The sequence below is a fragment of the Entelurus aequoreus genome, linkage group LG03 (assembly GCF_033978785.1).
Source record: "Entelurus aequoreus isolate RoL-2023_Sb linkage group LG03, RoL_Eaeq_v1.1, whole genome shotgun sequence".
Classification (NCBI taxonomy): domain Eukaryota; kingdom Metazoa; phylum Chordata; class Actinopteri; order Syngnathiformes; family Syngnathidae; genus Entelurus; species Entelurus aequoreus.
Genome location: NC_084733.1, coordinates 6,497,883 through 6,523,284, shown reverse-complemented (window position 1 = coordinate 6,523,284; position 25,402 = coordinate 6,497,883). Strand labels below are relative to the sequence as shown.

Genomic DNA, 25,402 nt, shown 5'->3' with positions numbered 1-25,402 from the left:
CGATAATATCGGTCTGCCGATATTATCGGCCGATAAATGCGTTAAAATGTAATATCGGAAATTATCGGTATCGTTTTTTTTATTATCAGTATCGTTTTTTTTTTTAAATTATTAAATCCACATAAAAAACACAAGATACACTTACAATTAGTGCACCAACCCAAAAAACTTCCCTCCCCCATTTACACTCATTCACACTCATTCATTTTGATATTTTTCATTTTCAAACCATAACAAAATATATGGATTTTTTAAATTTATTTTACCTTTAGTGGTCCCGGGGACCATAAAGTGTCTCAGTCATTAAAATGTTAAAAATAAGTCAGATTATTATTTTTTGTTTGAATTATTTAAAGCTTACAGTAAATCTCTATATCAACTTCAAGTTGATATAAAGTAATACAAATTTAAAAAAAATGTTTTATGGCTTTTCTGTCAAAAACAACTTAGTTTTTTTTATAGTAAAACTGAAATATGCAGTATTTAGTAGAGATGTCCGATAATATCGGTCTGCCGATATTATCGGCCGATAAATGCGTTAAAATGTAACATCGGATATTATCGGTATCAGTTTTTTAATTATCAGTATCGGTTTTTTTTTTGGTTTTTTTTTATTAAATCCACATAAAAAACACAAGATACACTTACAATTAGTGCACCAACCCAAAAAACCTCCCTCCCCCATTTACACTCATTCACACTCATTCATTTTGATATTTTTCATTTTCAAACCATAACAAAATATATGGATTTTTTAAATTTATTTTACCTTTAGGGGTCCCGGGGACCATAAAGTGTCTCAGTCATTAAAATGTTAAAAATAAGTCAGATTATCATTATTTTTTAAATTATTTAAAGCTTACAGTAAATCTCTATATCAACTTCAAGTTGATATAAAGTAATACAAATATAAAAAAAATGTTTTATGGCTTTTCTGTCAAAAACAACTCAGTTTTTTTTATAGTAAAACTGAAATATGCAGTATTTAGTAAAGATGTCCGATAATATCGGTCTGCCGATATTATCGGCCGATAAATGCGTTAAAATGTAATATCGGATATTATCGGTATCGGTTTTTTATTATCAGTATCGTTTTTTTTTTTTTTTTTTTATTAAATCCACATAAAAAACACAAGATACACTTACAATTAGTGCACCAACCCAAAAAACCTCCCTCCCCCATTTACACTCATTCACACTCATTCATTTTGATATTTTTCATTTTCAAACCATAACAAAATATATGGATTTTTTTTATTTATTTTACCTTTAGGGGTCCCGGGGGACCATAAAGTGTCTCAGTCATTAAAATGTTAAAAATAAGTCAGATTATTATTATTTTTTAAATTATTCAAAGCTTACAGTAAATCTCTATATCAACTTCAAGTTGATATAAAGTAATACAAATTTAAAAAAAAAAATGTTTTATGGCTTTTCTGTCAAAAACAACTTAGTTTTTTTTTATAGTAAAACTGAAATATGCAGTATTTAGTAGAGATGTCCGATAATATCGGTCTGCCGATATTATCGGCCGATAAATGCGTTAAAATGTAATATCGGAAATTATCGGTATCGGTTTTTTTATTATCAGTATCGTTTTTTTGGGGTTTTTTTTATTTTTTATTTTTTATTAAATCAACATAAAAACCACAAGATACACTTACAATTAGTGCACCAACCCAAAAAACCTCCTTCACACTCATTCATTTTGATATTTTTCATTTTCAAACCATAACAAAACATATGGATTTTTTAAAATTTATTTTACCTTTAGAGGTCCTGGGACCATAAAGTGTCTCAGTCATTAAAATGTTAAAAAATAAGTCAGATTATTATTATTTTTTAAAATTATTTAAAGCTTACAGTAAATCTCTATATCAACTTCAAGTTGATATAAAGTAATACAAATTTTAAAAAAATGTTTTATGGCTTTTCTGTCAAAAACAACTTAGTTTTTTTATAGTAAAACTGAAATATGCAGTATTTAGTAGAGATGTCCGATAATATCGGTCTGCCGATATTATCGGCCGATAAATGCGTTAAAATGTAATATCGGAAATTATCGGTATCGTTTTTTTTTATTATCAATATCTTTTTTTTTTTTTTTTTATTAAATCCACATAAAAAACACAAGATACACTTACAATTAGTGCACCAACCCACCCCATTTACACTCATTCACACAAAAGGGTTGTTTCTTTCTGTTATTAATATTCTGCTTCCTACATTATATATCAATATATATCAATACAGTCTGCAAGGGATACAGTCCGTAAGCACACATGATTGTGCGTGCTGCTGGTCCACTAATAATACTAACCTTTAACAGTTAATTTGACAAATTTTCATTAATTACTAGTTTCTATGTAACTGTTTTTACATTGTTTTACTTTCTTTTTTATTCAAAAAAATGTTTTTAATTTATTTATCTTATTTGATTTGATTCATTTTTTTAAAAAGTACCTTATCTTCACCATACCTGGTTGTCCAAATTAGGCATAATAATGTGTTAATTCCACGACTGTATACATCGGTTGATATCGGTATCGGTAATTAAAGAGTTGGACAATATTGGCATATCGGCAAAAAGCCATTATCGGACATCCCTAATTATTATATAAGATTGTTTTAAACAAATAACACATCATGATGAAGAAGGACACACACGTTCACACACAAAAACAACAAAGCATGCAAACTTCTTGTCAACTTTTTTATTTTGCTGAAAAGGTGTGACTGAGTTGTCTCTGGTCTGTCCACAGATGTCCTTCTGGAACCTTCCAGCAGACTGCCACTAAGCACAACGTCTCCCAGCAGCACCAGACTCAAAGATCCAAACTTCACCGGTGGCAGGAAACTAGAACCCAGGACTCCTCCAAACGTGTTTGCTATTCCCAACCCGATACCTCCAATCTAGTTTATTAATATTTACAGTGATTCATGTAGAAAAGTGGAAAAGAAAGAAGAAAAAAAAAGTGACGTCCCTTTAGCACAAATCAGGATGTTGTGAATATTGTACAGACATTATTTCAAGTGTAATTATCGCAGATTTATGTATCGGACCAATAGTGTCACGTGATCATTATTTAGCCCCGCCCCTAAGAGAAGAAGTATTTTAGAGCCACACTAAATCAGAGTGAATAACATTAAAGTTTTTATTGGAAAAAGTTGCTCCTAATATTACAACTATATACTCCAAAAAATACAACTTTTATTTCTGATATTGATATTTACTTTATTGTCGTTGTCCAGAACTTTTGTAAAAAAAAAAAAAAAAAAAAAAAAAAAAAAAAGGTCTTAACTATTAGTAATAATACGATTAGCAAATCCAATGTTTTTGTAATTAGAGTAAATGTCTTTTTAAGTTCGATTTTATGATGAATTTTTTTTTTTTTGTGGAAGTTGTAATATGTGAAAAAAAAGCCATTTTATGCAAAATTACAATAGATTTTATTGAATATTATGTTATGTTATGTAAATTTCGGAGAATGAAAAAGTTGAAATTTTAGGTGATCAAGGTGTAATATTATTACCAGAAATCCCTAATATAATTCCCCATGAAACTCATTTAATTATTGTAAAAATACTGTAATATTACCATCATTTTACACAATATTACAACTTTATTCTTGTAAATTGGGACTTTTTTTTTTTTTGCTATTTCTTTTTTTTTAATCAGAGTATTATCAGCCTTTTTTTCCCGATGTCAAACACCCGGGATGTTGTTATTTAGTCTGGCCCTAATGTCATATATTTACTACAAATACTGTAATATTACCATCACTTTCTTTTTTTACACAATATTACAACTTTATTGTTGTAAATTGGGACTATTTTTTTTTTTTTTTTTTTTAAAGTATTATCAGCCTTTTTTCCCACGTCAAACACCCGGGATATTGTTATTTAGTCTGGCCCTAATGTCATTTATTTACTACAAATACTGTAATATTACCATCACTTTCTTTTTTTACACAATATTACAACTTTATTCTTGTAAATTGGGACTATTTTTATTTTTTATTTTTTTAAAGTATTATCAGCCTTTTTTCCACGTCAAACACCCTGCTTAGTGTGGCCCTAATGTCCTATATTTACTAGAAAAACACCGCAATGAGACGCATCAGGACCACGTCTGGCGTTTTATTTTGAAGGGGACTTTTTTTTTTTTTTTAAAAGGATTTGGGAAGCAGAAAAAAAAGGAAGCCAAGTGTGAACATCTCCTCCTCCCGGGGTCGACTTCCTGTCTACCGTCTAGTAGGGCTCCACTTCCTGTCTACCCGCCTGGACAAGCCACGCCCTCTCTGGGGGGCTCAGAGGGCCTGGACCCCCGCCGAGCTCTGCGACACCAGGCGCTCGCTGGACTCCCACAAGCTGGCGGCGGCGGCGAGGTCCTGCGCCTGGAAGGAGGGGACGCAGCGGAAGCAGTTGTTGAAGTACATGCCGCCCACGCCCTCCAGCTCCGGGGCCACGGCGCAGTAGACGGTGGTGGCGGCGGCTTGTTGCTGCGGACACACAAAACGAGACGTCAGGACATTGGGAGACTTGTGGACAAATATTTCTTTACATATATTTATTTATATCCACTGGATGTCTGTGGGACCACGAGAAGAACAACTGGCAGCGACGCCACCACTACCATGCTTTCGTGTACATAGCTCACAACTGGCAGTGACGCCAACACTACCCCACTTTTGTGTACATAGCTAACAACCGGCAGTGACGCCAACACTACCCCACTTTTGTGTACATAGCTAACAACCGGCAGCGGCGCCACCACTACCATGCTTTCGTGTACATAGCTAACAACTGGCAGTGATGCCAACCCTACCATGCTTTTGTGTACATAGCTAACAACTGGCAGAGACGCTACCACTACCACTATTTTGTATAAACATCTCACAACTGGCAGCGACGCCACCACTACCATGCTTCTGTGTACATAGCTAACAACTGGCAGCGTCGCTACCACTACCATTCTTTTGTGTAAATAGCTCACAAATGGCAGCGACGCCAACGCTACCATGCTTTCGTGTACATAGCTCACAACTGGCAGTGTCGCCAACACTACCCCGCTTTTGTGTACATAGCTAACAACCGGCAGTGATGCCAACCCTACCATGCTTTTGTGTACATAGCTAACAACTGGCAGCGACGCTACCACTACCACTATTTTGTATAAATAGCTCACAACTGGCAGCAACGCCACCACTACCATGCTTCTGTGTACATAGCCAACAACTGGCAGCGTCGCTACCACTACAATTCTTTTGTGTAAATAGCTCACAAATGGCAGCGACGCCAACACTACCACGCTTTTGTGTACATAGCTAACAACTGGCAGCGACGCTACCACCACCATTATTTTGTGTAAATCGTTCACAACTGGCAGCGACGCCAACACTACCATGCTTCTGTGTACATAGCTAACAACTGGCAGCGACGCTACCACTACCATTATTTTGTGTAAATCGTTCACAACTGGCAGCGACGCCAACACTACCACGCTTTTTTTGTACATAGCTAACTGGCAGTGACGCCACCACCACCACCACGCTTTTGTGTACATAGCTAACAACTGGCGGCGACGCCAGCACTACCACGCTTTCGTGTACATAGCTAACAACTGGCAGCGACGCCAGCACTACCACGCTTTCGTGTACATAGCTAACTGGCAGCGACGCCACCACCACCACACGTCGATGTACAGTACATAGCTATAAATAGGTTTATTTTTCACGTCATGGAGTTGGCCCGGGTTGTAGGACTCACTCACACACACACACACACACACACACACACACACACACACACACACACACACACACACACACACACACACACACACACACACACACACACACACACACACACACACACACACACACACACACACACACACACACACACACACACACACACACACACACACACACACATAGTCAGTAAGTCTTTCAAACAAAGTGGGGACATGCCTCAAAACACAACTTTTCGAACACAACTCCCGAGTCCGTAATTAGCGAGAATCTTCACGCCGCCGCCGGACGGGCGAGTTTAGCGTCATTTTGGCAAGAGGAAGTGGAATAAAAGGGAAGTGGAATAAAAGACGTCAGGCAGAATTACACACGCCACATCGAACGCTTTAAAGTCTTTTCATGTGACGGAAAGGGAAAAAAGAGGCGGGATCTGCTCATGACAGGGAGAGTTTGGTCATGTGACCACTGAGACACACACACACACACACACACACACACACACACACACACACACACACACACACACACACGTACACACACACACACACACGCACGCACACACACACACACACACACACACGTACACACACACACACACACACACACACACACACACACACACACACACACACACACACACACACACACACACACACACACACACACACACACACACACGTACACACGTACACACACACACAAGTGTTTGAAGGAGCAGCTGCGCAGGAGACGCCAACAAAGATGCAGATCCATGTTTGCCATCAAGGAGGCAGGAAGTGAAGGTGGATGAAAGAGGAAGTGATGTCACCTGCCAGGCCGGCCAGATAACGAGGCGTCACATGTCGGGCCTATCAAAGGCGGGACAAAATGCCAAATCGGCGTGTCATGTGACGCCGCCTTCAAACGCTCGCCAGACTTCCAGCTATTAACTTCCATTAATAAAAGTTTGAGATCGGGGGAGAAAGAAAAGAAAGAAAAAAAAAGTTCCACTTTCTTGCTGATTTTCTTCTCCGGCAAACATGATGACATCATCTTCTAACTGGAGGCTGGAGGTCACGCTAAGGTCGTCCTGATGGGAAGAATCTTCTTTTACACGTGACCTTCTCTTCACTCTTGACCTTCTCTTCACTCTTGACCTTCTCTTGACCTTCTCTCCACACTTGACCTTCTTTCCACACTTGACCTTCTTTCCACACTTGACCTTCTCTTGACCTTCTCTTCACACTTGACCTTCTCTTCACACTTGACCTTCTCTTCACAATTGACCTTCTCTCCACACTTGACCTTCTCTCCACACTTGACCTTCTTTTACACGTGACCTTCTCTTCACACGTGACCTTCTCTTCACACTTGACCTTCTCTTCACACTTGATCTTCTTTCCACACTTGACCTTCTCTCCACACTCGACCTTCTCTTCACACTTGACCTTCTCTCCACACTCGACCTTCTTTTACACGTGACCTTCTCTTCACACGTGACCTTCTCTTCACACTTGACCTTCTCTTCACACTTGACCTTCTCTCCACACTCGACCTTCTCTTCACACTTGACCTTCTCTCCACACTCGACCTTCTTTTACACGTGACCTTCTCTTCACACTTGACCTTCTTTTACACTTGACCTTCTCTTCACACTTGACCTTCTTTTACACTTGACCTTCTCTTCACACTTGACCTTCTCTTCACACTTGACCTTCTTTCCACACTTGACCTTCTTTCCACACTTGACCTTCTCTTCACTCCTGACCTTCTCTCCACACTTGACCTTCTTTCCACACTTGACCTTCTCTTCACACTTGACCTTCTTTCCACACTTGACCTTCTTTCCACACTTGACCTTCTCTTCACTCCTGACCTTCTCTTCACTCCTGACCTTCTCTTCACACTTGACCTTCTCTTCACACTTGACCTTCTCTTCAAACTTGACCTTCTCTTCACACTTGACCTTCTTTCCACACTTGACCTTCTTTCCACACTTGATCTTCTTTCCACAATTGACCTTCTCTCCACACTTGACCTTCTCTTCACACTTGACCTTCTTTCCACACTTGATCTTCTTTCCACACTTGACCTTCTCTCCACACTTGACCTTCTCTCCACACTTGACCTTCTTTTACACGTGACCTTCTCTTCACACTTGACCTTCTCTTCACACTTGACCTTCTTTTACACGTGACCTTCTCTTCACACTTGACCTTCTTTCCACACTTGATCTTCTTTCCACACTTGACCTTCTCTCCACACTCGACCTTCTCTTCACACTTGACCTTCTCTCCACACTCGACCTTCTTTTACACGTGACCTTCTCTTCACACTTGACCTTCTTTTACACTTGACCTTCTCTTCACACTTGACCTTCTTTTACACTTGACCTTCTCTTCACACTTGACCTTCTCTTCACACTTGACCTTCTTTCCACACTTGACCTTCTTTCCACACTTGACCTTCTCTTCACACTTGACCTTCTTTCCACACTTGACCTTCTTTCCACACTTGACTTTCTCTTCACTCCTGACCTTCTCTTCACTCCTGACCTTCTCTTCACACTTGACCTTCTCTTCACACTTGACCTTCTCTTCAAACTTGACCTTCTCTTCACACTTGACCTTCTCTTCACACTTGACCTTCTCTTCACACTTGACCTTCTTTCCACACTTGACCTTCTCTTCACACTTGACCTTCTCTTCAAACTTGACCTTCTCTTCAAACTTGACCTTCTCTTCACACTCGACCTTCTCTCCACACTTGACCTTCTTTCCACACTTGACCTTCTTTCCACACTTGACCTTCTCTTCACTCCTGACCTTCTCTCCACACTTGACCTTCTTTCCACACTTGACCTTCTTTCCACACTTGACCTTCTCTTCACACTTGACCTTCTTTCCACACTTGACCTTCTCTTCACTCCTGACCTTCTCTTCACACTTGGACCTTCTCTTCACACTTGACCTTCTTTCCACACTTGACCTTCTTTCCACACTTGACCTTTCTTTTCACACTTGACCTTCTCTCCACACTTGATCTTCTCTTCACACTTGACCTTCTTTCCACACTTGACCTTCTTTCCACACTTGACCTTCTCTTCACACTTGACCTTCTTTCCACACTTGACCTTCTCTTCACACTCAACCTTCTTTCCACACTTGACCTTCTTTTACACGTGACCTTCTCTTCACACTTGACCTTCTCTCCACACTTGACCTTCTCTCCACACTTGACCTTCTCTTCACACTTGACCTTCTCTTCACTCCTGACCTTCTTTCCACACTTGACCTTCTTTCCACACTCGACCTTCTCTTCACACTTGACCTTCTCTTCACTCCTGACCTTCTTTCCACACTTGACCTTCTTTCCACACTTGACCTTCTTTCCACACTTGACCTTCTTTCCACACTTGACCTTCTCTTCACTCCTGACCTTCTCTTCACTCTTGACCTTCTTTCCACACTTGACCTTCTTTCCACACTTGACCTTCTTTCCACACTTGACCTTCTTTCCACACTTGACCTTCTCTCCACACTCGACCTTCTTTCCACACTCGACCTTCTTTCCACACTTGACCTTCTTTCCACACTTGACCTTCTTTCCACACTTGACCTTCTTTTACACGTGACCTTCTCTTCACACTTGACCTTCTCTCCACACTTGACCTTCTCTCTCTCATTATAGTCCTATATTAAAACACTTACATTCCTACACTAAAAACACTTACAGTCCTACATTAAAACACTTAGTCCTAAGCTAGCACACGTATAGTCCTACACTAGCACACTTACACTAGTACATTTACATTCCTACACTAGCACACTTATAGTCCTACATTGAAACACTTAGTCCTACACTTAAACATGTTTGCACCTTTGCTGTGTGAAGTCCACCACAGAAGAAGTGATGCTGTTCTACAGAATAGAGATGAAGGACAATCTAGGTGTGTGTTGTCTACAATTCAACATGTCTTCCTGTCCTCCAAGTGTCAATCCACAAAGGTCACATCTCAAGGACGTCTGGCCTGTTTTCACTTTGCTGTCGAGAAAACCCCCCAAAACTTCTTCATAGTGGATCAAAACATTCTTCTTCATGTCATATACAATCATTATGATGATATATTACACATTAGTACAAATATATATTTGTACTAATGTGTAATATACTTATGCATTTTAGCAATAAAAGATTAATTAAGTGTAGAACCATTTTAGAAACATGGGAATTAATTAACAGTATTTTTTTTCCGTACTTTTATCAAATTAAAAACAAAAATAAAAACCCCGTAAGAGCATCTATCTGGCCAGCAGCCTGAAGACCAGCACAGAGTCTCCGAGGTCCCTGGGATGTGATCCAGGTCTTCCAGTCTCACAGCTGAGACCCCCAAACACCAAAGGGCTCGCAGGAAGTGAGCTGTCGTGTAAACTCTTTAACTCGCGTATTCAAAAGCAAGTAGTGTGAGTGTGTGTGTGTGAGTGTGTGTGTGTGTGTGTGTGTGTGTGTGTGTGTGTGTGTGTGCGTGCGTGCGTGTGAGACACACTATATGTGGTGCAGTAACGGTATTTTTGATGCAGTGTCGACCCCCGACCTTTTTGCATGTGACCCCGCCCACCGCCACCTTCCATGTGTAAGCTATACCACCTTCAGCTGGTGGGGATGTAAATAAAGTGTTGAGCAGTCCTGTACATACTGTACCCACAGGCACGTACATACTGTACCCACACGTGCACATACTGTACCCACAGGCACCTACATACTGTACCCACGCGTGTACATACTGTACCCACAGGCACGTACATACTGTACCCACACGTGTACATACTGTACCCACAGGCACGTACACGCTGTACCCACAGGCACGTACATACTGTACCCACACGTGTACATACTGTACAAACAGGCACGTATGTACTGTACCCATGCATGTACATATTGTACCCACAGGCACGTACATACAGTACCCACGCCTGTAAATACTGTACTCACAGGCACGTACATACTGTATCCACGCCTATAAATACTGTACTCACAGGCACGTACATACTGTACCCACGTGTGTACATACCGTACCAGCAGGCAGGTACACACTGTACCCACGCGTGTACATACTGTACACACAGGTACGTACATACTGTACCCACAGGCACATACATACTGTACTCACAGGCACGTACATACTGTACCCACGCGTGTACATACTGTACACACAGGTACGTACATACTGTACCCATGTGTGTACATACTGTACTCACAGGCACGTACATACTGTATCCACGCCTGTAAATACTGTACTCACAGGCCTGTACATACTGTACCCACGCGTGTACATACCGTACCAGCAGGCAGGTACACACTGTACCCACCTGTTTACACACTGTACACACAGGCACGTACATACTGTACCCATGCGTGTACATACTGTACCCACAGGCACATACGTACTGTACCCATGCATGTACATACTGTACCCACAGGCACGTACATACTGTACCCATGCGTGTACATACTGTACACACAGGCACGTACATACTGTACCCATGCGTGTACATACTGTACCCACAGGCACGTACATACTGTACCCATGTGTGTACATACCGTACCCACAGGCACGTACATACTGTACCCATGTGTGTACATACCGTACCCACAGGCACGTACATACTGTACCCATGTGTGTACATACTGTACCCACAGGCACGTACATACTATACCCATGTGTGGACGTACTGTACCCACAGGCACGTACATACTGTACCCATGCGTGTACGTACTGTACCCACAGGCACGTACATACTGTACCCATGCGTGTACATACCGTACCCACAGGCACGTACATACTATACCCATGTGTGTACATACTGTACCCACAGGCACGTACATACTGTACCCATGCGTGTACGTACTGTACCCACAGGCACGTACATACTGTACCCATGCGTGTACATACTGTACTCACAGGCACGTACATACTGTACCCATGCGTGTACATACTGTACTCACAGGCACGTACATACTGTACCCATGCGTGTACATACTGTACCCACAGGCACGTACATACTGTACCCACACGTAACCACGGCGATGCATGCTGATCACTACACTTTCATACGTGTCTCATAGAGCAAAACAACAACAACAAGTCAAGTAAATATGGATGATATTGTGAGAGTCTCTGGAGAAGAGGGCTGGGAGACCTTCAGTAGTCCCTCAGGGCTCTGGACCCGGCCCACTAGGACCTGGACTTTGGCCTAAATGTGAAACGTAACCCAGCCCTGCGCTCCAGGAACATGTCTCCCGCTTCCGTGTTCCTGCTAGCCGTGCTAGCTAGCATGGCGAGGGTTGAGGCCGAGGTGACGGCTGACTAGTCGGGCCTGAAAAGCAGAATTCAGAAGAAGAAGAAGAAGAAGAAGTTTCTGCCTCAACCTTCTGCTCCACTTCCTGGACTGTAGCTTTCATCCGAGGTGGACGTGTTCTGTTTCTCAAACTTTCACTTTCACTTTCTTTTTCTCCTTTCTTGGCCCAACTTGTGATGGTTCAACTAGTGGACGTGTCCATTTTTAATCTGTGCTGAAGATATTTTACATTTAATAAATAACCAATAAAATGAAGGCACGCCTCTTGTCTCCTTGAAGGTACACCAGGACAAATAAGGAGGCAACCACACACAGAAATGTCACGCCGCAGACACACAACACATCAGCTTGAGATAATGACAAATAAGGAAGCAACCACACACAGAAATGTCACGCTGCAGACACACAACACATCAGCTTGGAATAATGACGAATAAGGAAGCAACCACACACAAAAATGTCACACTGCAGACACAACAAATCAGCTGGGAATAATAACAAATAAGGAAGCAACAACACACACAAATGTCACACTGCAGACACAACACATCATCCTAAAATAATGACAAATAAGGAAGCAACCACACACAAAAAATGTCACACTCCAGACACACAACACATCAGCTTAGAATAATGACAAATAGGGACGCAACAACACACAAAAATGTCACACTGCAGACACCCAACACATCAGCTTGGAATATTGACAAATAAGGAAGCAACAACACACAAAAATGTCAAACTGAAGCTTAGAATAATGACAAATAAGGAAGCAACAACACACAAAAATGTCAAACTGAAGCTTAGAGTAATGACAAATAAGGAAGCAACAACACACAAAAATGTCACACTGAAGACACACAACACATCAGCTTGGAATAATGACAAATAAGGAAGCAACAACATACACAAATATCACACTGCAGACACACAACACATCAGCTTGGAATAATGACAAATAAGGAAGCAACCACACACAAAAATGTCCCGCCGCAGACACACAACACATCAGCTTGAGATAATGACAAATAAGGAAGCAACCACACACAGAAATGTCACGCTGCAGACACACAACACATCAGCTTGGAATAATGACACATAAGGAAGCAACCACACACAAAAATGTCACACTGCAGACACAACAAATCAGCTGGGAATAATAACAAATAAGGAAGCAACAACACACACAAATGTCACACTGCAGACACAACACATCATCCTAAAATAATGACAAATAAGGAAGCAACCACACACAAAAAATGTCACACTCCAGACACACAACACATCAGCTTAGAATAATGACAAATAGGGACGCAACAACACACAAAAATGTCACACTGCAGACACCCAACACATCAGCTTGGAATATTGACAAATAAGGAAGCAACAACACATAAAAATGTCAAACTGAAGCTTAGAATAATGACAAATAAGGAAGCAACAACACACAAAAATTTCACACTGCAGACACACAACACATCAGCTTAGAATAATGACAAATAAGGAAGCAACAACATACACAAATTTCACACTGCAGACACAACACATCAGCTTGGGATAATGACAAATAAGGAAGCAACAGCACACAAAAATGTCACACTGCAGACACAACAAATCAGCTTGGAATAATAACAAATAAGGAAGCAACCACACAAAAAATGTCACACTGCAGACACAACAAATCAGCTTGGAATAATAACAAATAAGGAAGCAACCACACAAAAAATGTCACACTGCAGACACAACAAATCGGCTTGGAGTAATGACAAATAAGGAAGCAACAACACACACACACATGTCACACTGAAGACAAAACATATCAGCTTGGAATAATGACAAATAAGGAAGCAACAACACACAAAATGTTACACTGAAGACACAACATATCAGCTTGGAATAATGACAAATAAGGAAGCAACAGCACACAAAAATGTCACTGCAGACACACAACCCATCAGCTGGAAATAATGACAAATGAAGAAGCACAAACACACACAAATGTCACACAACACATCAGCTTGGAATAATGACAAATAAGGAAGCAACAATACAAACAAATGTCACACTGCAGACACACAACACATCAGCTTGGAATAATGACAAATAAAGAAGCAACAACACACAAAAATGTCACACTGCAGACACAACAAATCAGCTTGGAATAATAACAAATAAGGAAGCAACAACACACAAAAATGTCACACTGAAGTGAAGACACAACACATCAGCTTGGAATAATGACAAATAAAGAAGCAACAACACACAAAAATGTCACACTGCAGACACAACACATCATCCTAAAATAATGACAAATAAGGAAGCAACCACACACAAAAAATGTCACACTCCAGACACACAACACATCAGCTTAGAATAATGACAAATAGGGACGCAACAACACACAAAAATGTCACACTGCAGACACCCAACACATCAGCTTGGAATATTGACAAATAAGGAAGCAACAACACACAAAAATGTCAAACTGAAGCTTAGAATAATGACAAATAAGGAAGCAACAACACACAAAAATGTCAAACTGAAGCTTAGAGTAATGACAAATAAGGAAGCAACAACACACAAAAATGTCACACTGAAGACACACAACACATCAGCTTGGAATAATGACAAATAAGGAAGCAACAACATACACAAATATCACACTGCAGACACACAACACATCAGCTTGGAATAATGACAAATAAGGAAGCAACCACACACAAAAATGTCCCGCCGCAGACACACAACACATCAGCTTGAGATAATGACAAATAAGGAAGCAACCACACACAGAAATGTCACGCTGCAGACACACAACACATCAGCTTGGAATAATGACACATAAGGAAGCAACCACACACAAAAATGTCACACTGCAGACACAACAAATCAGCTGGGAATAATAACAAATAAGGAAGCAACAACACACACAAATGTCACACTGCAGACACAACACATCATCCTAAAATAATGACAAATAAGGAAGCAACCACACACAAAAAATGTCACACTCCAGACACACAACACATCAGCTTAGAATAATGACAAATAGGGACGCAACAACACACAAAAATGTCACACTGCAGACACCCAACACATCAGCTTGGAATATTGACAAATAAGGAAGCAACAACACATAAAAATGTCAAACTGAAGCTTAGAATAATGACAAATAAGGAAGCAACAACACACAAAAATTTCACACTGCAGACACACAACACATCAGCTTAGAATAATGACAAATAAGGAAGCAACAACATACAAAAATTTCACACTGCAGACACAACACATCAGCTTGGGATAATGACAAATAAGGACGCAACAGCACACAAAAATGTCACACTGCAGACACAACAAATCAGCTTGGAATAATAACAAATAAGGAAGCAACCACACAAAAAATGTCACACTGCAGACACAACAAATCAGCTTGGAATAATAACAAATAAGGAAGCAACCACACAAAAAATGTCACACTGCAGACACAACAAATCGGCTTGGAGTAATGACAAATAAGGAAGCAACAACACACACACATGTCACACTGAAGACAAAACATATCAGCTTGGAATAATGACAAATAAGGAAGCAACAACACACAAAATGTTACACTGAAGACACAACATATCAGCTTGGAATAATGACAAATAAGGAAGCAACAGCACACAAAAATGTCACTGCAGACACACAACCCATCAGCTGGAAATAATGACAAATGAAGAAGCACAAACACACACAAATGTCACACAACACATCAGCTTGGAATAATGACAAATAAGGAAGCAACAATACAAACAAATGTCACACTGCAGACACACAACACATCAGCTTGGAATAATGACAAATAAAGAAGCAACAACACACAAAAATGTCACACTGCAGACACAACAAATCAGCTTGGAATAATAACAAATAAGGAAGCAACAACACACAAAAATGTCACACTGAAGTGAAGACACAACACATCAGCTTGGAATAATGACAAATAAAGAAGCAACAACACACAAAAATGTCACACTGCAGACACAACAAATCAGCTTGGAATAATGACAAATAAGGAAGCAACCACACAAAAAATGTCACACTGCAGACACAACAAATCAGCTTGGAGTAATGACAAATAAGGAAGCAACAACACACACACATGTCACACTGAAGTGAAGACACAAAACATCAGCTTGGAATAATGACAAATAAAGAAGCAACAACACACACAAATGTAACACTGCAGACACACAACACATCAGTTTGGAATAATGACAAATAAAGAAGCAACAACACACACAAATGTCACACTGCAGACACACAACACATCAGCTTGGAATAATGACAAATAAAGAAGCAACAACACACACAAATGTCACACTGCAGACACAACACATCAGCTTGGAATAATGACAAATAAGGAAGCAACCACACACAAAAATTTCACACTGCAGACACACAACACATCAGCTTGGGATATTGACAAATAAGGAAGCAACAACACACAAAAATGTCACACTGCAGACACACAACACATCAGCTTGGGATAATGACAAATAAGGAAGCAACAACACACAACAATGTCACACTGCAGACACACAACACATCAGCTTGGAATAATGACAAATAAGGAAACAACCACACACAAAAATTTCACACTGCAGACACACAACACATCAGCTTGGGATAATGACAAATAAGGAAGCAACAACACACACAAATGTCACACTGCAGACACACAACCCATCAGCTTGGAATAATGACAAATAAAGAAGCAACAACACCCAAATATGTCACACTGCAGACACACAACACATCAGCTTGGAATAATGACAAATAAAGAAGCAACAACATACAAAAATGTCCCACTGCAGACAAATAGGAAAGCAACCACAAACAAATGTCACACTGCAGACACACAACACATCAGCTTGGAATAATGACAAATAAGGAAGCAACCACACACAAATGTCACACTGCAGACACAACATATCAGCTTGGAATAATGACAAATAAGGAAGCAACAACACACACACATGTCACACTGAAGACACAACATATCAGCTTGGAATAATGAAAAATAAGGAAGCAACAACACACAAAAATGTAACACTGCAGACACACAACCAATCAGCTTGGAATAATGACAAAACAGGAAGCAACAACACCCAAACATGTCACACTGCAGACACACAACACATCAGCTTGGAATAATGACAAATAAGTTAGCAACAACACCCAAACATGTCACACTGCAGACACACAACACATCAGCTTGGAATAATGACAAATAAGTTAGCAACAACACCCAAACATGTCACACTGCAGACACACAACACATCAGCTTGGAATAATGACAAATAAGTTAGCAACAACACCCAAACATGTCACACTGCAGACACACAACACATCAGCTTGGAATAATGACAAATAAGTTAGCAACAACACACAAACATGTCACACTGCAGACACACAACACATCAGCTTGGAATAATGACAAATAAGGAAGCAACCACACACAAAAATTTCACACTGCAGACACACAACACATCAGCTGGGAATAATGACAAATAAGTTAGCAACAACACCCAAACATGTCACACTGTAGACACACAACACATCAGCTTGGAATAATGACAAATAAGGAAGCAACAACACACAAAAATGTCACACTGCAGACACACAACACATCAGCTTGGAATAATGACAAATAAGGAAGCAACAACACACAAAAATGTCACACTGCAGACACACAACACATCAGCTTGGAATAATGACAAATAAGGAAGCAACAACACACAAAAATGTCACACTGCAGACACACAACACATCAGCTTTTTGGTTTGAGTGTGTTTTCGTCAGCCTTGCTAACCTTTGCAAGCTGACAGCTCAGCGTACCTGCCTGGTCCAGCCCAGCCATGCCCCCCCCCGCCATTCAAATAAACAAGCTGCCCCCCCCCCCCATTCATCTTGTCCAGCGGAGCACAGCACATTAGCGCACGCACAAGCACAGCCGACCCTGCGCTGACCTTTGTCCCCCTGGCAGAGGTACTTTGGGGGTCACGTGCTAGTCAAGGTGTCGCTGCTTTGCTAAACAAAAGGTCAACTTTTAATAGAAACTCAACAAATGACCGACTCGTACGGGTTGGCGACCTCAGCAGGAGGAGGTGTGGCGCCACCAATGGAGCATTCTTCATTTATCAATCTAAGTTATTATTTCATAAATTAATAATAGAATAGAATAGAATAGAATGCCTTTTATTGTCACTATACACATGTACATTGAGATTAAAAGCAACTCCAGTATCTGAATGTAGAAACATTCATAATAACATGTAATATATACATGATGTAAGTATATATGTCATGTAGTAACATTTATAATAACATGTAACATATACATGATGTAAGTATGTATTTAATGTAGTAAAATTCATAATAACATGTAATATATACATGATGTAAGTATATATGTCATGTAGTAACATTCATAATAACATGTAATATATACACAATGTAAGTATATATGTCATGTAGTAACATTCATAATAATATGTAATATATACATGATGTAAGTATATATGTCATGTAGTAACATTCATAATAACATGTAATATATACACAATGTAAGTATATATGTCATGTAGTAACATTTATAATAATATGTAATGTATACATGATGTAAGTATATAGTAACATTCATAATAACATGTAATATATACACGATGTAAGTATATATGTCATGTAGTAACATTCATAATAACATGTAATATATACATGATGTAAGTGTATATGTCATGTAGTAACATTCATAATAACATGTAATATATACATGTAGTAACATTCATAATAACATGTAATATATACATGATGTAAGTATATACGTCATGTAGTAACATTCATAATAACATGTAATATATACTGTACATGATGTAAGTATATATGTCATGTAGTAACATTCATAATAACATGTAATATATACATGATGTAAGTATATATGTCATGTAGTAACATTCATAATAACATGTAATATATACAAGATGTAAGTATATATGTCATGTAGTAACATTCATAATAACATGTAATATATACACGATGTAAGTATATATGTCATGTAGTAACATTCATAATAACATGTAATATATACACGATGTAAGTATATATGTCATGTAGAAACATTCATAATAACATGTAATATATACATGATGTAAGTATATATGTCATGTAGTAACATTCATAATAACATGTAATATATACATGATGTAAGTATATATGTCATGTAGTAACATTCATAATAACATGTAATATATACATGATGTAAGTATATATGTCATGTAGTAACATTCATAATAACATGTAATATATACATGATGTAAGTATATATGTCATGTAGTAACATTCATAATAACATGTCATATATACATGATGTAAGTATATATGTCATGTAGTAACATTCATAATAACATGCAATATATACACGCTGTAAGTATATATGTCATGTAGTAACATCCATAATAACATGTAATATATACATGATGTAAGTATATATGTCATGTAGTAACATTCATAATAACATGTAATATATACATGATGTAAGTATATATGTCATGTAGTAACATTCATAATAACATGTCATATATACATGATGTAAGTATATATGTCATGTAGTAACATTCATAATAACATGTAATATATACACAATGTAAGTATATATGTCATGTAGTAACATTCATAATAATATGTAATGTATACATGATGTAAGTATATAGTAACATTCATAATAACATGTAATATATACACGATGTAAGTATATATGTCATGTAGTAACATGCATAATAACATGTAATATATACATGATGTAAGTATATACGTCATGTAGTAACATTCATAATAACATGTAATATATACTGTACATGATGTAAGTATATATGTCATGTAGTAACATTCATAATAACATGTAATATATACATGATGTAAGTATATATGTCATGTAGTAACATTCATAATAACATGTAATATATACAAGATGTAAGTATATATGTCATGTAGTAACATTCATAATAACATGTAATATATACACGATGTAAGTATATATGTCATGTAGTAACATTCATAATAACATGTAATATATACACGATGTAAGTATATATGTCATGTAGAAACATTCATAATAACATGTAATATATACATGATGTAAGTATATATGTCATGTAGTAACATTCATAATAACATGTAATATATACATGATGTAAGTATATATGTCATGTAGTAACATTCATAATAACATGTAATATATACATGATGTAAGTATATATGTCATGTAGTAACATTCATAATAACATGTAATATATACATGATGTAAGTATATATGTCATGTAGTAACATTCATAATAACATGTCATATATACATGATGTAAGTATATATGTCATGTAGTAACATTCATAATAACATGTAATATATACACGCTGTAAGTATATATGTCATGTAGTAACATCCATAATAACATGTAATATATACATGATGTAAGTATATATGTCATGTAGTAACATTCATAATAACATGTAATATATACATGATGTAAGTATATATGTCATGTAGTAACATTCATAATAACATGTCATATATACATGATGTAAGTATATATGTCATGTAGTAACATTCATAATAACATGTAATATATACACGCTGTAAGTATATATGTCATGTAGTAACATCCATAATAACAAGTAATATATACATGATGTAAGTATATATGTCATGTAGTAACATTCATAATAACATGTAATATATACATGATGTAAGTATATATGTCATGTAGTAACATCCATAATAACATGTAATATATACATGATGTAAGTATATATGTCATGTAGTAACATTCATAATAACATGTAATATATACATGATGTAAGTTTATGTCATGTAGTAACATTCATAATAACATGTAATATATACATGATGTAAGTAAATATGTCATGTAGTAACATTTATAATAACATGTAACATATACATGATGTAAGTATGTATTTAATGTAGTAAAATTCATAATAACATGTAATATATACATGATGTAAGTATATATGTCATGTAGTAACATTCATAATAACATGTAATATATACACAATGTAAGTATATATGTCATGTAGTAACATTCATAATAATATGTAATGTATACATGATGTAAGTATATAGTAACATTCATAATAACATGTAATATATACACGATGTAAGTATATATGTCATGTAGTAACATTCATAATAACATGTAATATATACATGATGTAAGTGTATATGTCATGTAGTAACATTCATAATAACATGTAATATATACATGTAGTAACATTCATAATAACATGTAATATATACATGATGTAAGTATATACGTCATGTAGTAACATTCATAATAACATGTAATATATACTGTACATGATGTAAGTATATATGTCATGTAGTAACATTCATAATAACATGTAATATATACATGATGTAAGTATATATGTCATGTAGTAACATTCATAATAACATGTAATATATACAAGATGTAAGTATATATGTCATCTAGTAACATTCATAATAACATGTAATATATACACGATGTAAGTATATATGTCATGTAGTAACATTCATAATAACATGTAATATATACACGATGTAAGTATATATGTCATGTAGAAACATTCATAATAACATGTAATATATACATGATGTAAGTATATATGTCATGTAGTAACATTCATAATAACATGTAATATATACATGATGTAAGTATATATGTCATGTAGTAACATTCATAATAACATGTAATATATACATGATGTAAGTATATATGTCATGTAGTAACATTCATAATAACATGTAATATATACATGATATAAGTATATATGTCATGTAGTAACATTCATAATAACATGTCATATATACATGATGTAAGTATATATGTCATGTAGTAACATTCATAATAACATGTAATATATACACGCTGTAAGTATATATGTCATGTAGTAACATCCATAATAACATGTAATATATACATGATGTAAGTATATATGTCATGTAGTAACATTCATAATAACATGTAATATATACATGATGTAAGTATATATGTCATGTAGTAACATTCATAATAACATGTCATATATACATGATGTAATTATATATGTCATGTAGTAACATTCATAATAACATGTAATATATACACGCTGTAAGTATATATGTCATGTAGTAACATCCATAATAACATGTAATATATACATGATGTAAGTATATATGTCATGTAGTAACATTCATAATAACATGTAATATATACATGATGTAAGTATATATGTCATGTAGTAACATCCATAATAACATGTAATATATACATGATGTAAGTATATATGTCATGTAGTAACATTCATAATAACATGTAATATATACATGATGTAAGTTTATGTCATGTAGTAACATTCATAATAACATGTAATATATACATGATGTAAGTAAATATGTCATGTAGTAACATTTATAATAACATGTAACATATACATGATGTAAGTATGTATTTAATGTAGTAAAATTCATAATAACATGTAATATATACATGATGTAAGTATATATGTCATGTAGTAACATTCATAATAACATGTAATATATACATGATGTAAGTTTATATGTCATGTAGTAACATTCATAATAACATGTCATATATACATGATGTAAGTATATATGTCATGTAGTAACATTCATAATAACATGTAATATATACACGCTGTAAGTATATATGTCATGTAGTAACATCCATAATAACATGTAATATATACATGATGTAAGTATATATGTCATGTAGTAACATTCATAATAACATGTAATATATACATGATGTAAGTATATATGTCATGTAGTAACATTTATAATAACATGTAACATATACATGATGTAAGTATGTATTTAATGTAGTAAAATTCATAATAACATGTAATATATACATGATGTAAGTATATATGTCATGTAGTAACATTCATAATAACATGTCATATATACATGATGTAAGTATATATGTCATGTAGTAACATTCATAATAACATGTAATATATACACGCTGTAAGTATATATGTCATGTAGTAACATCCATAATAACATGTAATATATACATGATGTAAGTATATATGTCATGTAGTAACATTCATAATAACATGTAATATATACATGATGTAAGTATATATGTAATGTAGTAACATTTATAATAACATGTAACATATACATGATGTAAGTATGTATTTAATGTAGTAAAATTCATAATAACATGTAATATATACATGATGTAAGTATATATGTCATGTAGTAACATTCATAATAACATGTAATATATACACAATGTAAGTATATATGTCATGTAGTAACATTCATAATAATATGTAATGTATACATGATGTAAGTATATAGTAACATTCATAATAACATGTAATATATACACGATGTAAGTATATATGTCATGTAGTAACATTCATAATAACATGTAATATATACATGATGTAAGTGTATATGTCATGTAGTAACATTCATAATAACATGTAATATATACATGTAGTAACATTCATAATAACATGTAATATATACATGATGTAAGTATATACGTCATGTAGTAACATTCATAATAACATGTAATATATACTGTACATGATGTAAGTATATATGTCATGTAGTAACATTCATAATAACATGTAATATATACATGATGTAAGTATATATGTCATGTAGTAACATTCATAATAACATGTAATATATACAAGATGTAAGTATATATGTCATGTAGTAACATTCATAATAACATGTAATATATACACGATGTAAGTATATATGTCATGTAGTAACATTCATAATAACATGTAATATATACACGATGTAAGTATATATGTCATGTAGAAACATTCATAATAACATGTAATATATACATGATGTAAGTATATATGTGATGTAGTAACATTCATAATAACATGTAATATATACATGATGTAAGTATATATGTCATGTAGTAACATTCATAATAACATGTAATATATACATGATGTAAGTATATATGTCATGTAGTAACATTCATAATAACATGTAATATATACATGATGTAAGTATATATGTCATGTAGTAACATTCATAATAACATGTCATATATACATGATGTAAGTATATATGTCATGTAGTAACATTCATAATAACATGTAATATATACACGCTGTAAGTATATATGTCATGTAGTAACATCCATAATAACATGTAATATATACATGATGTAAGTATATATGTCATGTAGTAACATTCATAATAACATGTAATATATACATGATGTAAGTATATATGTCATGTAGTAACATTCATAATAACATGTCATATATACATGATGTAAGTATATATGTCATGTAGTAACATTCATAATAACATGTAATATATACACGCTGTAAGTATATATGTCATGTAGTAACATCCATAATAACAAGTAATATATACATGATGTAAGTATATATGTCATGTAGTAACATTCATAATAACATGTAATATATACATGATGTAAGTATATATGTCATGTAGTAACATCCATAATAACATGTAATATATACATGATGTAAGTATATATGTCATGTAGTAACATTCATAATAACAAGTAATAAATACATGATGTAAGTTTATGTCATGTAGTAACATTCATAATAACATGTAATATATACATGATGTAAGTAAATATGTCATGTAGTAACATTTATAATAACATGTAACATATACATGATGTAAGTATGTATTTAATGTAGTAAAATTCATAATAACATGTAATATATACATGATGTAAGTATATATGTCATGTAGTAACATTCATAATAACATGTAATATATACACAATGTAAGTATATATGTCATGTAGTAACATTCATAATAATATGTAATGTATACATGATGTAAGTATATAGTAACATTCATAATAACATGTAATATATACACGATGTAAGTATATATGTCATGTAGTAACATTCATAATAACATGTAATATATACATGATGTAAGTGTATATGTCATGTAGTAACATTCATAATAACATGTAATATATACATGTAGTAACATTCATAATAACATGTAATATATACATGATGTAAGTATATACGTCATGTAGTAACATTCATAATAACATGTAATATATACTGTACATGATGTAAGTATATATGTCATGTAGTAACATTCATAATAACATGTAATATATACATGATGTAAGTATATATGTCATGTAGTAACATTCATAATAACATGTAATATATACAAGATGTAAGTATATATGTCATGTAGTAACATTCATAATAACATGT

General features: G+C 35.4%; 2 protein-coding genes across 3 annotated transcripts in view; one reads left to right on the top strand and one right to left on the bottom strand.

The window, feature by feature from the left end:
- LOC133646041 (transcription factor Maf-like) overlaps window positions 1–3,257 on the top strand; it is a 146,343-nt gene extending 143,086 nt beyond the window's left edge. Inside the window, exon 3 of the mRNA XM_062041007.1 lies at window positions 2,763–3,257. The gene's annotated coding sequence lies outside the window, so the exon portion shown is untranslated. The remainder of the gene's footprint in view (window positions 1–2,762) is intronic.
- Window positions 1–25,402, bottom strand: part of wwox (WW domain containing oxidoreductase) — a 1,010,123-nt gene that overhangs the window by 346,710 nt on the left and 638,011 nt on the right. Inside the window, exon 9 of one of the 2 annotated variants that reach the window (XM_062041004.1) lies at window positions 2,710–4,502. The exons of the other annotated variant lie outside the window; for it this stretch is intronic. Within the exon in view, the coding sequence (XP_061896988.1) occupies window positions 4,311–4,502 (192 nt within the window). The 3' untranslated portion in view covers window positions 2,710–4,310. Of the gene's footprint in view, window positions 1–2,709; window positions 4,503–25,402 lie in introns of those variants that run through there. 2 annotated transcript variants of the gene reach the window in all.